Source organism: Thermobia domestica, chromosome 6, assembly GCF_964235325.1.
Source record: "Thermobia domestica chromosome 6, izTheDome1.hap1.1, whole genome shotgun sequence".
NCBI classification, from domain to species: domain Eukaryota; kingdom Metazoa; phylum Arthropoda; class Insecta; order Zygentoma; family Lepismatidae; genus Thermobia; species Thermobia domestica.
This window is the reverse complement of record NC_137459.1, coordinates 6,362,781-6,377,773: the sequence shown is the minus strand read 5'-3', so window position 1 is coordinate 6,377,773 and position 14,993 is coordinate 6,362,781. Positions and strand designations below refer to the sequence as shown.

Here is a 14,993-nt window from a genome sequence, read left to right as displayed (position 1 = left end):
TGCAATTAATTGGCCCCAGCCCGGCCCAAAGAAATAATATAGTCGGCCCGTCCAAGCTCGGCCCGTGCAGGTCTCTACCTCATACGTGACGGGTTAACATGGCCATGAATGTCGAAAGCCCAGAAATCTAATTCCTAATCTTAAAGAAATTAATTTTTAAAAAATAACTTTTCTAAGACAGTAAGTTCTGGGAAAACGTTTCTCAATTCTGTTGAAGCTATCAAACACAGATAGAAATCGAAAGTGCCGTACGAAAGTTTTGAATTTTCATTTTAAAGCTCTATCAAGTAAAATTCAGGTAGATAGATACGTACCAAGATTCAAAAAGAAAAATGTAAAAGCCTAGACCATTTAATTCTTAACGTCCCCGCTAATTCAGTGGCCAGCGTGTGGCTTTATGTGCAGAGATGCTGGGTTTTGATTCTCTGTGGGAGAGCTTCAAACCCAGTGCAGTGGTTCAGATGACCTCCTGTGTCACCTCCCTGCTGACAGGGAATGTAGATACAAATCAATCAACGATCCAACCTTTTGAGTTCGAGTATTTGTGTTTTATGTACTTACGAAATACCGAGGTTATCAAGGCAAAACCTACTGCTAACATGAGCTCCGAATCATATTACGACCGTAACTACGTATTTCTTTTTAAAATCTAATCAACGTAGAATGTTTTCACAAAAGTTGGTGTAGAATGATTAACGTTCCAACTTTGCAATTGGGTTAACCCCCGTAACCCCGAAGAATCTATTTTGACTAATCCCTCCCAAGACAACCCCAGTCATACACTGAGAAAAAATGTAGGTGGCGTACTTAAAAAGATAGGTCACATGCGTAATTCCTGTAGTTTTTGGACTTAACGTACAGCAGACGTATAACTGAAAACGCATGTTTTATAACACTTTCTGTATAAGTGTTCCGTTTATATGCACTTTCTGTATGAAACAATGTAGGCGGTCAGGATCTCACATACAAATGGACATATATATAACATATAGCTGACGGAGGTAACATAAGTACTGTATATGTATGTGATATACGGAAAACTGTTAGATGTCATCATTTTGCAACGGCATGGTGTAACATCTAAGGGCAGTGCTTATGTAGCATACGGATAACGTATGCTCGGTACTGATTACTATAGTAAGCAAGAGGATACCGTATACCGCTGTCCGGTACAATATACCGCTGTCCGGAGAACGGATTTTTCTCTGTGTACCAATAGAATTGTGTGACATTTCTCTTATAATGAACTCTGAAAGACATTCCTAAGTTCACCATTAAGTATTCTCAGTATAAAATGGCGTCGCAGCTGTATCTAAAACATTCTTAAATAATATTTCTGACTCAAAATTGAGCTGAGCGACCGAAGCTATGACTAGTTCCAAAGTACCAAATTTGGTGAATGTTGCTCAAATAATTTTGAAAAAAATCGACTGTTAATATCATTGATACAACAGTAGTTCTTTGGGTATTATTCCTCAAGGATATGACTCTTCATAACTATAATACCGTTAGCAGTGTGCACAATTTGGTTATACTACCTCAAATAGCCGTGGATAATTAATGTTAGGTATGAACTTGGAAAGATTTTATATAGGCAAAAATAATATTGGATAAAGCTCAGTATGCACATTATATTTTTACCATGTTTTTTCTCGTTGCAGTTAATATACTTTTCTATCCGCTTAAACCATTTCTAAAAGCATGTCTGCAGGCACCTTCTGAATGCATAGATCGAATGTATCATTGGAAGTACCAAATAAAGTTCTTGATTACCCTTACTGTACTTAATATGTAGGATTAGTGCTTTCAAAAATGGTTTTAGTAGACGAAAGAGTACAACAAGAAGAACTTTTAAAAAAATATGTGCGTATTGAGATCTATCAGTATCATTTTTCTATCTAAAAAAATGTCACTATTACCCAGGGGCGGATTAAGGCTTTTGGGGCCCTGGAGCCGACTATTTCAAGGGGCCCTATGTTATGAATAATTCAAGCGCATAAACTTTCTTTGCTGCCTTCCACAGCCTCATAAAGCTTATCAAAATACCGAAAACTATGTTGTAATATTTTAATGTGCTTCAAGTTTACAATAATTAGTTTAATTACATTCATTATTAACAGTTAAATGTCCATATACTGCAGTGTAACACATAAATGCAAAATACAAGCCAAATGGTCATCAGTCCTTGTAAAAACACTAATAGGGTAAAGGAGATTTGGAAAACCTCCTAGATTTGCTTTAAATAATGACAGAGATATTTTCAAGGAATTGTCACAAGCTAATAATTTGGTTTTTAATAGAGGCCCAAAATAGCTCACTCCCTCACAAAATAAGAATCGTGAAGACGATGGTGGAAAAAGACTTAAAAATTAGCATGGATCTAAAGCCTATAATATGATAAATTGATTGCTATATTTTAGTATTAAAGAGAGAGATTTTTGGGAGCCCCCTGAGCCTGGGGGCCCTGGAGACTGTGCTCCATTGGCTCCGACCTTAACCCGTTCCTGCTATTACCATTGTAATAGGGTACAGCGGGGTAATTTGAATAATTTCAGACATTTTCTCATATATCTCGGAAACTGTAATTGGTATTTAAATATAAAATTGTGAACAAAAACTTTGAACCTTTCTATTACTTAACAATTTTTCTTAAGATAGTATCTGAGATACATCATTGTGAAATTTGGGTATTCAATTTCCCCGCCGAAATTTTGAAAAACGTAAATGTGAGGGGCAATTTGAATAACGAGTGGGGTAATATGAATAACCAACAAAATAAACAAGTCTTATAGAAATAATGTATAAACTATTTAATAGTTAGATTGCAGTTTCTACGGTAGTTGAAATATGCTAGTTTTGAATGAAAAGAAGTAGGCCTACATAAATTGTAAATATGCGTCGCCTATTGCTATCTTTTTGAATGTAGGCCTACACTAAAAAAAAAAATGTTCAAAACACTGTAATTGGTTAATTCATCTTCCATCATTCGTATTTAATGACAACAACAACAGATAAACTGTTTTCGACCTTCTGCACCGACACAGACTTCGTAGAACTATGTCTTACAACGCTGGCAACGAACCCAGTCTCCCTTTCTAGCAGAACGTTCTGAATAGTAATTAAGAAGGCAAAAACAGCAATTCCTTGTTTGACTTTCATTGCCTGCAGCCATTTTTAGCCTTAGGCCTACATTTTCGTCACTGGAAGGGGTAGAGGATATCAGTTTCTTTCGAGCATTCATTTGTTTTTTTCTTGGCAGGTTCTGTATTAGCACTCTTCTTTCTTGTAGTGTCTTTGCACCCGATGCTTGCGTCTTTCATCGGAGGTGTTTTATTCTCATTGCCCGAATATTTTCAGAAGTTGAGTGGCATGATTTTCCTGCGACACGACGTCTCTTCTGCACTTAAACTTTCTCTGGGCTGGGAAGCACTTGTTGTATGGGTTCATCTATAGGCTTCGTTGGGACAAAGTTTTGAGAGCCATGACCGGAAGAAGAAGGCGCGTTGTTAAGATCTTCTTCCCGAGAAGACTGCTCCTCAAAATGTATAATAAGGCCATACGTTTCCGAAGGGGCGAATCGAAATTCGTCAATAGCTTGTGAACTAAACGGGTAGATACCAGTACATAAAAACCTATTAAGTGCCAATCCAACAGAAGCTGTCCACTTCTAGGCTTCAGTGAACAAAATGCAGAACTGAGATTTACTAATCACTGACCTCGGGTTTTAGTGAATCCAGATAGTTGCCTCTTGGTGGTAATTGACTTTAAGGGTCTTACAAACAGAGCGATAGAGCGATAGAGTGGTTAGAGCGATAGAGTGGTGTTGTGTGTGGAAGTAGGTAAAGCATTTCGATGTCGTGACTGGTAGAACTCTAAGGACAAACGTTGTGAGTGAGATTTTGGGTTTTAAAGTCCGGATTTAGGCGTACGCCTTTGAATATTACTACAGGAGGTATAAAAGACCTTCTGACATAGCAGCATGCTATCACCGTTATATTTTCCCCTCGCTGAACAGATGTTAAACTTACCACCTCTTTTCTACCCTTTTCAGCAAAAATTTTAGGGGTCTGTTATTTAGAGGAAGATTACTTTCGTCCATATTATAAATACGGTTACGATGGTTTATGGATATCATACTCGTTCATTAATTTTCCCAGTAAGTCAAAATAGGAATTCGGAGTTTCCTTGTTAACACTAGAAGCTCTCGCTTTTGACAAACAAATATAAAATAGCAGGCCTATAGTTCTAATTTCACTGCTATTCAAATTGCCCCGTTTTGAATTATCCAAATTGCCCCGCAATCGACGAATATTCCATTCAGAACGTGGTATGAAAACTGTTGATTAGTTGATGCCAGCATACAGTATAACAATGCCCCACATGCTACTGATACGATTATAATCCAGAGCGGTTTCATTTTATCCTCTTAATAATAAGGAAAGCTTAAGGAAACAACGTTGAAAATTATAACGACCTAAAAATACACACATTCGTACTTACCTTGCAGCAAACAAAAAATCGTATAAGCCTTCAGAACCGAAGGAATAGTTTGTATTTCTGAGAGCGACTTCTGCAAACCACCACCTACAAATCCACCACAGGTTCATTAACATGGCGAGCCGCGTTTCCACTCCACCTGGCAAAATGCTTAACATTATTCAAATTCCCCGCCTATTCGAATTACCCCGCTGTACCCTATATGGAAAAGCATTTTGACCGGCATTACCATGAATGGAAAAGATTGCAACCGTCTCTCTTCAACACCGTCTAAACCAATGGTTTCCAATAGGTGTGTCGTGCAGTCCAATAGGATGTGTCCTTACATTTTACAATTATAAGCAGAAAAGTTTAGAATATTAAAAATTATTGGAGCGAATCTTCTCTTTAATCGACATCGGTGTTCGTTTGTCCGGATACGCCTTTGAGATGCCCAATCCGTTCTTGACCAAATGTAACATGGTGATTTGAGAGTGTGTGCTGAGTGTCGTAAGAGGTCGCATGTCTCGTTCGGACATATTGAGGAATAATCACCGAAAAACGGGATGCCCTTATAGATTTAACATTGGAAAAGCATTTGGCGCGCAAATTCTCATTGTAAACAATGGAAAATCGAATTTTGAGCATTAGAAATAGGGCGAAGCCCTTTTCGTTTTGTTCTGCAAACATGTTTTTTCAAAGCCATTATACTTTTCGCTGATATGCCAAACTCAACTACTTGCATGTCGTGTTCATTCATGTAAACAACTGATACACAAAAAATTATGTTAATAATCAATAAAGGCCGATCACTTTACTCCAAATTTGTAATTAATGCATACCTAGTAATCATTTGATAATTAGCTCAAACTAATTTTGAGACAGAGTGTACCAGTAAACGCTACCAGTGACACAAATAATGCTTACTTCTTTATAGAATCTTATAGGATTAGGCTATTATAATTTATGTTTGTAATAAAAGTCAAGGAAGTATGCCACAATGTCCTGGGCGCTCAGTATAAGGAGTGTCACCAAACAAAGAAGGTTGGGAACCTCTGATCTAAACTATAGCCACTGGTTATTTGACTTCAAATCGTCTCGAATGAAAATGACTACAAAACATCAATATGAGAACTTGCTTACTTAGCTCAATAAAACGTAAGTTTAAATTTCATGTCTTTTAAGAATTTGCAAATTTTCAGTTATTATTTTGACTTCTAAAGAAACGGAAATTCATCCTTTCAAAACAATACTTCTTTATTCGGAAACAAACCGGGGCGCGGTGGCTCAGTAGTAGAGCGTTCATCTCTGGTGCATGGGGTCCTTGGTTCGATCCCATCTCGCGCGAAGTGGAATCTGTGGGGAACAAACACCGTGGGCGTGGGAACACTCCCGTTTTCTCCCACTTTATTCATTCCTACATTTAATTCATTTTTCATCATCATTTCATTAGGTCTCCTTTAGTCTAACCGGCATAATCGTGGGACGTAAAACTTAAAAATTTCATTTTTTATTCGGAAACAACATAACACGTTAAAATTATTTTTAAAAACAGTTACCCATAGAATAGAAAATCTGACACTTGACTGGAAGTTTGCTTTTCAGGCTAGATTACTAACATATTTACTTATCAAGAATTTTAGGAATGATAAAAAAATGCATCAGAAGATTGCAATATTTACCAATAATTAGTTTTTGGGTCAGGGACCACAAACTTTTTGAACGGACCCTAAATCGAGTTTTCGTACCTTGTACGGAATAAGTACATCATACTGAGTTAAGAGATAGTTTGGATTTGGTTAGACTATATGTAGTTCTCCAGATATAAGGCCTACAAGAAAATGTTTGCCTGAAATATATTGGATCTCTCGATCCAAAAAGGGTAGGAGGTTGAAGAAATTGCAATATATATATATATATATATATATATATATATATATATATATATATATATATATATATATATTACAGTGTCAGTGTATGCAATTAAGGAAATGTCAGGCGAGAGAATTACCAGGAAATTTTTCCTTCACTGTGTAAAGAAAAATGCAAACTAGAATGGCAACGCATACGAAGTTATCAATACTTTGTCCTATGGTTGACTCTATGCCTTTGCCCTTTTGTTGATGGGATATCAGTGCTGTTGACAAGCTGTCTGTTTGAAGGACACTTGCTTTCATTTTCTGTAAGCAAAGATTTATGAGGTTGACAGTGTCCTTGTTGATAACTGGTTATCTATTTAGTTCGTGTACTCATCGGCAAAAATACATATGTTTGCGCTAGGAAAACGAGAAGTGATAAAACTAAAGCCTAAATATCAGAATGGATGTTATATACATGTAGCTGTTTTATTTACAAAACAGTTAACAGTTTAAAAACGGAATGGCAAAGTTGGCCTTAAGATTCTACTGTCGAGAAAAGCGAAAAGCAACTAGTGTGCGATATAGAGGTACTTCGCTGTTGCCAAGTTTATACAAAAGTAAATGCACAGGTCAGCCTCGCAGGACAGAAGCAATGCGGTCTGGTATGGAAGCAATGATACCTTGGTAGGTAACTGGAGGAATGGCGCAAACTTCTGCAAAGAGAACTCACTTAATGTCTGTAAAATCTAAGGAATGAGTCGTTGAGCTCAGATCTGACGTTCAATGACATCCTAAATGTTTTAATTAGGTTAACATAGGGTGAGTTTGGGGGCCATTCCAGGAATTGAAATTGACCATTGTACTTCTCAAATAATTGCAGCACAACGTTGACCCTGTGACAAGGGCCATTGTTCTGCTGAAAGATGCCATTTCTAGCTGGAAGTTTGACCCACATGAATGAGAGTACCTGATTGGCAATGACCTTCCAATAGCTAACAACCGTCATTGTGCCATCCACACGCACTACCGGGCCCATGAATGGCCATGTTAAGGATCTCCAAATCATAATGGAGGTACCACCAGTCTGTCCTCATCCTAATGTCCGCGTCTTGAGCACCTAGCTATTCCCCTAACAGACGACGGATTCTGATCCAGCCATCGATGTGATGAAGGCAGTATCGTGATTCATCGGACTTCGAAACGTTGTGTCATTGCTCTGCGGTCCAATGACGGTAGGAACTTGCCTATTCCAGTTGTTATCAATGACGCCGCGTGATTAATGTTGGTAAACATGTGGGACGTCGGGTGTGGAGGCCCATACCTAACAGTGTACGTTGAACTGTATGTTCAAACACTTTCGTGCTTAGTCCGGTGTTAAATTCTGGAGTTAATTGTGTCACACCGCTCACATTAATTGTGCCTTATTCTGTTGTGCCCACTTCGACAGTCTACGATGTCCGACATCTTTAGTGATGTGTGTCCACTTCATATCTTGTAATTTGGTGCTGGTTTCACACTTCCTTTTCGCACCTTTGAAAGGCACTAACCACGGCAACTCGCGAAAGTGACAAGTCATGCTGTTTCAGAGATGCTCGTTCCCAACGTCTGGTTATCACAATCTGGCTTCTATCAAACTTTAAAATAGAAAAAATATTCCCAATTCTACGCACAAACATCCCACTGACGATTCGGATGAGATTCCTAGTGAGCGGCTATGCTGTGTCCAACGCCTGTCCAGTGACTTCGTTCAAAAAGTAACAGATGGTCATACTGTTTTGGATAGTCAGTATATATTTCAGTGTTATGAAAGTATGCAGCACTTTCGAAACAGGTAGCAGGCAGTAGCAGAAAGCCGTCTAGTAGGAGGTGCCAATACGGTACTTCACTAGCAAAATCTATTTACAGAACAGAGCAACTTGTAGATCGAAAGTGTTGAATATAATTATACTTAAAGAATTATGATTTCGTCATTGAGATGTTTAGTACGATATACTACTTTGTAGTACAGCCTGTGTGGGGGATATCTATCAGCGGTTTAGGTAGCAAATTGATTTAGGCATGCATGGTTTTTCAGTCTTTTCATATTAGAAGGAAACAAAATTTTCTTTCAAAATATTTAACATCCATGAATAACTTAACATACATGCATACATATTACACACAGAGAGAGAGAAAGAGAGAGAGAAACACATGCATACACATTATTATTATTATTATTATTATTATTATTATTATTATTATTATTATTATTATTATTATTATTATTATTTTCAGTATACTACTAGGGTTGCCAACTGGACGGTTTTTCACCGGCCTGGCCGGAAATATTACTGTTCTTTTGATTAAAGCTGGTGGCCGGTACGATCTTCTTACCAGCCCCTTTATGACCAGTTCTATGTAGTTCGACGCAATTTCGTTTAGTTCAAAGTACATATTTAGAAAGTAACTTACATTCTGTAAATCCAAAACTATCACCTTTCACCATCTATCAAGATCAAGGGTTAATACATTTTTTTTTATCAATTTTAAAGATAGGGCAGAGACTGTATCAGGGAAAATTTTAAATTTACTTTTAAGGAATTTTATACATTTATTGAGTGATAAAGACCTTTTTAAAGCAATTTCCTGTAGTTGAAGTATAAGTTTAAAGAATGCATTTCATTTGCTAAATCCAAAATTGTCACGTAAAGAGTAATGTGCTATTTTTCATCTGTTTCGATAATTTTAAAGAAGTGGCAGTTACTAACAAATACAATAAAATGATAATACCGACTTCAGTTTTGTCTCTAATATAAAATAAACTTTTCTTAATGAAAATCCGGGAATTGCAGTTGGAAGTAGAAATTGATGCGACATCGCACAAAATGCTTCATTTTTCCATAATTAGAATAACATTTGTGAAACGAAAAATTAATCAGAGAACATTAATACAAAAAAGATTGCAATGTTGTCATAATTTCCAGTTTGAGAATCCAGTCTGGTAATCGTTTTGTTTCTTCGGTATACCCGGTAATTGCATTACAGGTGTATGATTCACTGTTAACAGAAAGCAAACAAAAGTAGATAGAATCTATTACTTGATTATTTATATTTTTTTCTTGTACAATACACAATGTCATACCAGAATAAACTTTAGTACCACAATAAAAGTTATCAAGTGCATCAGATGTGCAATGACCGACAGACATTTTAACGCCATTAAAATTCGATTTTCTCGAGAACTACGCAAGATGATTTATACTCAGCTCAAGGAAATGTATTATTTGTTTTATCTTTGAATATATATTCGTTAAACGCTATAAACATTGTGCAATGGTTTTATATGGGATTTTTCTTTGCTTATAACCCCTTACGAACCGAATAATTTTATATTTTGGGTGATAAACTACGCATATTTTTTTTAAAACAGGTTGATAAAAAACAACATGCCTCTCTATAAGCACACACGCAGGGGCCCCGCGTAGTGTAGTCGGTAACGCTCTTACATTTGGTGGGAAAGATCCCGGGTTCGATTGCCTGTGGGGCAGTGGGCCGGAAAGATGTAACAGCTTTTTCAGGCCGAAGGTCAAATTGTAATGTTCATTTATATTGTTCTATGTGCAACTAAATACTTGTATTTTAAGTAGCCAAATATCTAGATGTAAAGAATTTGGTACAAAAATATTAAAATTGTGGTTGCAGTGTACTATAATTAATTATTAACTAACATACTTTTCAATCCAACAATTTTTTCTTACATTTCTGCTCAGCAATTTTAGTACTAATCCTGACTTTCATAAAGCTTTGAAGTTATAACACAAGAATCCCGTATATAAAATTTATGAATGGCATGGGATGACAAACAGTAATGATATAGAAGCTCTTAACAAATATATTGCTAGCAATGAGCTTCATATCTTTATTTATTTTTTCTGTATGTGTATGTATAGCTTTCTACTTTATTTTCTTTCCTAATAAAACATTGAGTTACGCTTTCCCTATTTTCCGATTTTCTTCTACTTTCAGACCTCTATAGCGTGTGTGCAAAAACCCGTTAAAAATGCCACAATCCAACTTTAATTATATCACAATGGTTACTTTAAGAAGGCTAAAATTTAATAAAATTAAGTGTACAAAAAAAAATATTTCGTTTGTGTCATAACCAACTCTGGTCGTCTTTACTACTTCTTTCTGAGGGGCAGGAGAATGGGAAATTTAGAGGATTGTGCCCGAGCACTTGCGGAGGCGATGGGCACCGATACTTGCCACCACTCCTTCGACAACGTATCATCTGTACTGTCTTCTCCTGATGCATGCTCTAATTTACTTAGAACTAGCATCAATTAGCCGCTTCGCTGGGTTAAAATAAGAAAAAAATAGTAATATGTTTCGTTAGTCAGTCACTTTTTACTATTACTAAAGCGCTCTATGATATCGGCCATTTTCGATGATTTTTATATATCCCCTACCCTCCCCATGTTGCGGGGGAGTGGCATCGCAAGTGTCATTGTTCATCTCAGCGACCCCGAAAACTATTAATTTGACACCGATATTGGTCATTTTCGATCATTTTTATACACATCTCGCTCCTCCTTTTCCTCCTCCAAGTTGTGGGGATGAATTTAAATTTAAACAGCATTAGATGTGTCACTGTTTATCTCAGCGACCTGGAAATCTATAGGTTCGACACTAATATCGGCCATTTTCCATCATTTTTAAATGTTTCTCCCCTGCCTCTCCCTTAAGTTACACCGTCAAAATGGTATGACAAAAACCATCTCAGGTTCAAACTTCATCTAGGTTGAAAATTTGATCGACATCGGTATGGCGGTTCAAGATATTTTAAGTTTAATTTATTTTTATGTATCTCCCCCTCCCATCCGCCACCCCTAACTTCTACGGACGAAGTGAAATGATTAAAAAAGTCTCAGGCCCACACCTCATCTATGTTAAAAAATTGATCTAGATTGATCGTCTGGTTCAAGAGTTATTGAGTTTTATTTACCTTTTTAACTCATCCCTCCCCTCCCGTAAGTTATATCGTCAAAGTGAATAGATAAATACCATCCCAGGTCCCAATCTCATCTATATTGAAAATTTGATCGAGATCGGTCGGGTGGTTCAAGAGTGATATGAAATCACAAAGACAACCATTTTCATTTTTATTTTTCACAAATATCTCCCTCCACCCCTCCTCTAAGTTGCACCATCAAAGTAAAATGATAAAAATTATCCCAGTCCCGAACATCATCTATGTTTAAAACTTAATCGAGATCGGATGGGTGTTTCAAGAGTCATACCTATTGTTTTTTGTTTATTTTTATTCATAAATCTTCCCCTTTCTTCCCTAGGTTCTACCCTCGAAGCGAATATATATTGAATTGAGACAAGTAGCCTATCTGAAAAGACTACTATTCTGTTAAGTTCCTCCCTGCCGTTATGTGGGGATTCTAGAATGTAGTTACATATTTTAAACATGCTAATATAACGAAATTTTCTATTGAAAGTGCAAATACAACGTTCAAATTTTGTACAAATGAACTGAAAGTGAAATTAAATCGTTCAGTTTTACAATCTACGTTTATGTCGGTTAGGCTAAAGGAGACAGTGATGATGAGAAACGAATGAATTGGTGGAATGAATAAAGTAGGAGGAAACGGGAGAACCCTGAGAAGGCCGACCAACACGGTGTTTGTCCACCACAAAATCCACTTACCGCGATCTGGGATCGAACGAGGGACCCCATGCGAGAGAGATGCACGCTCTACCACTGAGCCACCGTGGCCCCTGCAAATATGTGAAGTTTTCTAAGGTCATTGAAAGAGTGAAAAGATAGAAGAATTACACTTTGTGACTTTGCTTCAAAAATCTACAGTTTATGATGAGGTGTGAATTAGAAATACGGAAATGAATGCAATGGAAAAGTGCCAGGCGAAATTGTTGGAGTTCTTTCCCTTCATACACCCACAGCAAATGCCACAAATGCCGTCCTATCATTTAATTATGTAGTACAGCTAACGAGATATGCATTCTATTGGTGAAAAAAAACGTTTCTTGCTGCATTCAGGAATGCTGAGAGGATATTAGAAATACTCCAAATATATAAAGAATTATGCTCATCCCAGTAATATTGACACATTACGTTAGGAGTATTGAAAATTTCAGAATTTAAGGAGACGATTTTCATCTGCGACCAGGGCCGGATTTCCCAATAGGCCCGGTAGGCCCGTGCCTATGGGCGCAAGCTCCCAGGGGGCGCACGACCGAGAGAAAAAAATATAAAAAATATCTAGAAATAAAAATAAATAGCCATAACTTTACATATTTTTTGAATTGATTAAAAAAATCAGGCTAATAAAGCATTCTTAATTAGAGTTTTTTTATTTGTCCAAATGGCTAAATTGAACAAAACCAAAGTTATTCACCAATCTTTTGTTAATACATTAACGGTATTTTGTTAAGCCCAGAACCAAGTAAATTCCTCAAAAAAACTTGCACTGATAAAATTGCATCGTGGAGTGGTATTTAAGCAATTAACATATAGGCCTGTATAATTTTTTAATAAAGGATTTAGGAAAGTAACTTTAACCAGACTAGGGGGCGGGAAAAAATATTGTGCCTAGGGGCGCCAAAATGCTAAATTTGGCCCTGTCTGCGACCTAGTTTAACATAAAAAAAAAGTATCTGACTTCTGACATGTCTTTAAGTTACAATATCTGAAGCGCCATCTATTCACAGTGGCTAGGTGACCACAAATTCTTTGTTTTTAGAAAAAATGGAAGGGACTCATAAGCATCACTTTAATATAGGCCTACTCACATATTGTTCAATGAGTTAAAGGCAGTTATGTGAAATGGTTGTTTGTTCATTAAAATCTCACATAATTCAGTATTGTTGTTTTCTTTTCTTGCAGGAATCGGAAGAATCAGTGCTTCACTGTCGTGGGGAGGAGCTAAGAAGGTTAATAGACAATTACAATGCCTGTAGTCCAGCGGGCTTAGGAATGACTTTGGTAAGTGAATGCTATTTTTCAATTAACAGAGAGTGGAAAAGTATGAACGCAAGTTTTCTGTTCAAAGGGAAATTTTGAAACATTGAAGTGAGACTGGTACTGTGTTCAGAAAAAAAAAAAAAAAAAAAAAATTAAACGTGTCGTAATTCCTGTAGCTTGGTTTTGAAGTTACCGAAAGAAAGAATCGCTCGCCTTAACTCTTTGCAGCGTAGTGATGCATTTTTTTTTTTTTTTTTTGTATCACAATTTTATAGGATGATTCCGTATGTTGTTCCAAATTTTGCACCACTCTGGTTCTGCTGGTTCTTTCACAGTGATTCATTTTTGATTCACTTAGTCGACGTAGTTTAGGTGTTTGTTCCTAGATGTCACTCCAAAATATTTTAAGTCATTCGTAGTATGACAACGTGTTTGGTTTCTGTACATAAATTAATCCAGTTAATTTTTTTAAAAAAAGAATATATGTTATGCAACATATGGCTATAAAATAAGTATTTTTCTGTGCCGCACTGCATGGCATCACTAATGGAAGTTGTATCTATCTCTATTTGTTTTGTAACAACATTCAATTATTGGAGTTCCCTCGTGGCTAAGGTGTTAGCGTACGCGCGTTTGGCGTGGATGACCCGAGTTCGATTCCTGACGGGAGCCAATGTAGTTCGGATCCAACGTTAAACTGTAGGTCCACGTCTCATGTAGCCTCGCTGCTGAAAGGGACGCTAAACTTAAAATCAAATCAAATCAAAACGTTCAATTAGAACTAAATGCACGTGAAGTAAAAATGTATTTGATAAATGAAATAGAATTGACCGAAATTTTAACAAACTTTTAGTGATAAAAATAATCGACTGCTTGGCGTTTGACTTCTTTTTTCTTCTTTTTTTCTTTTTTTTTTTTCCTCAAGGAGCTTGTGCTGAATGGTAACCAGTTACGTTGAGTTTGGCACCAAACGTCAATAGAAGCCAGGTTCCACATTCTCTGTAAGAATATCCAGCGACCTTTGAAAAAGCCGCCAACAGGGACCAAAGCCAAGATTCATGAAATACCATCGTCTCGTTTCGGTTTGTTTGGTTTTGGCAAGAGAGGCGACTTTTTTTCTTTGTTTATTCTGCAGCTGGCATTTCAGTTTCATTATTATTATTATTATTATTATTATTGTTCGACATATATGCAACGTAGACTGATCAAAATTGTTATCGTATCGGGAATCGAAGGCAAGACTCTCGCAACAAGGGCAACCTCTGAACCTAACTTGGTTACTCATTCCATTTTTCATCAAAATTCATAGTATATTTTCTGCTTATATTATCTTTTCAGTCTACAATATCTCAGATTCTAATGTTGTTACGGTCGGGCCTAGCCAAAGCTATTTCTTTTCATACAGTGTGTACTGGGTTGAGTTGAGTTGATTTTTAGTTTAGCGTTCCGTTCAGCAGCGAGGCTATATGAGACGTGGACCTAATGTTTAACGTGGAATCCGAACCACATGAGCTCCCACCGGGAATTGAACCCGGGTCTCCCACACCAAAGGCGCGTACGCTAGCCGTTACAGTGTGTACTGGACACAGAGGAGCTTTCTTAACTATCCAGATTGCTAATACTGTAGTAGTACAGTGGTAGAGTGCTTATATCTGGTACTTGGAGTCCCTGGTTCGGTCGCTGAC

At 37.0% G+C, this 14,993-nt stretch overlaps 1 protein-coding gene across 3 annotated transcripts in view; it reads left to right on the top strand.

Annotated features, from left to right (window-relative positions):
- Nucleotides 1-14,993, top strand: part of LOC145687831 (ras association domain-containing protein 5-like) — a 270,682-nt gene that overhangs the window by 196,604 nt on the left and 59,085 nt on the right. For all 3 annotated transcript variants that reach the window (XM_081761284.1, XM_081761283.1, XM_081761285.1), the window contains one exon: nucleotides 13,231-13,329. In XM_081761284.1, the coding sequence (XP_081617410.1) occupies nucleotides 13,231-13,329 (99 nt within the window). The remainder of the gene's footprint in view (nucleotides 1-13,230; nucleotides 13,330-14,993) is intronic.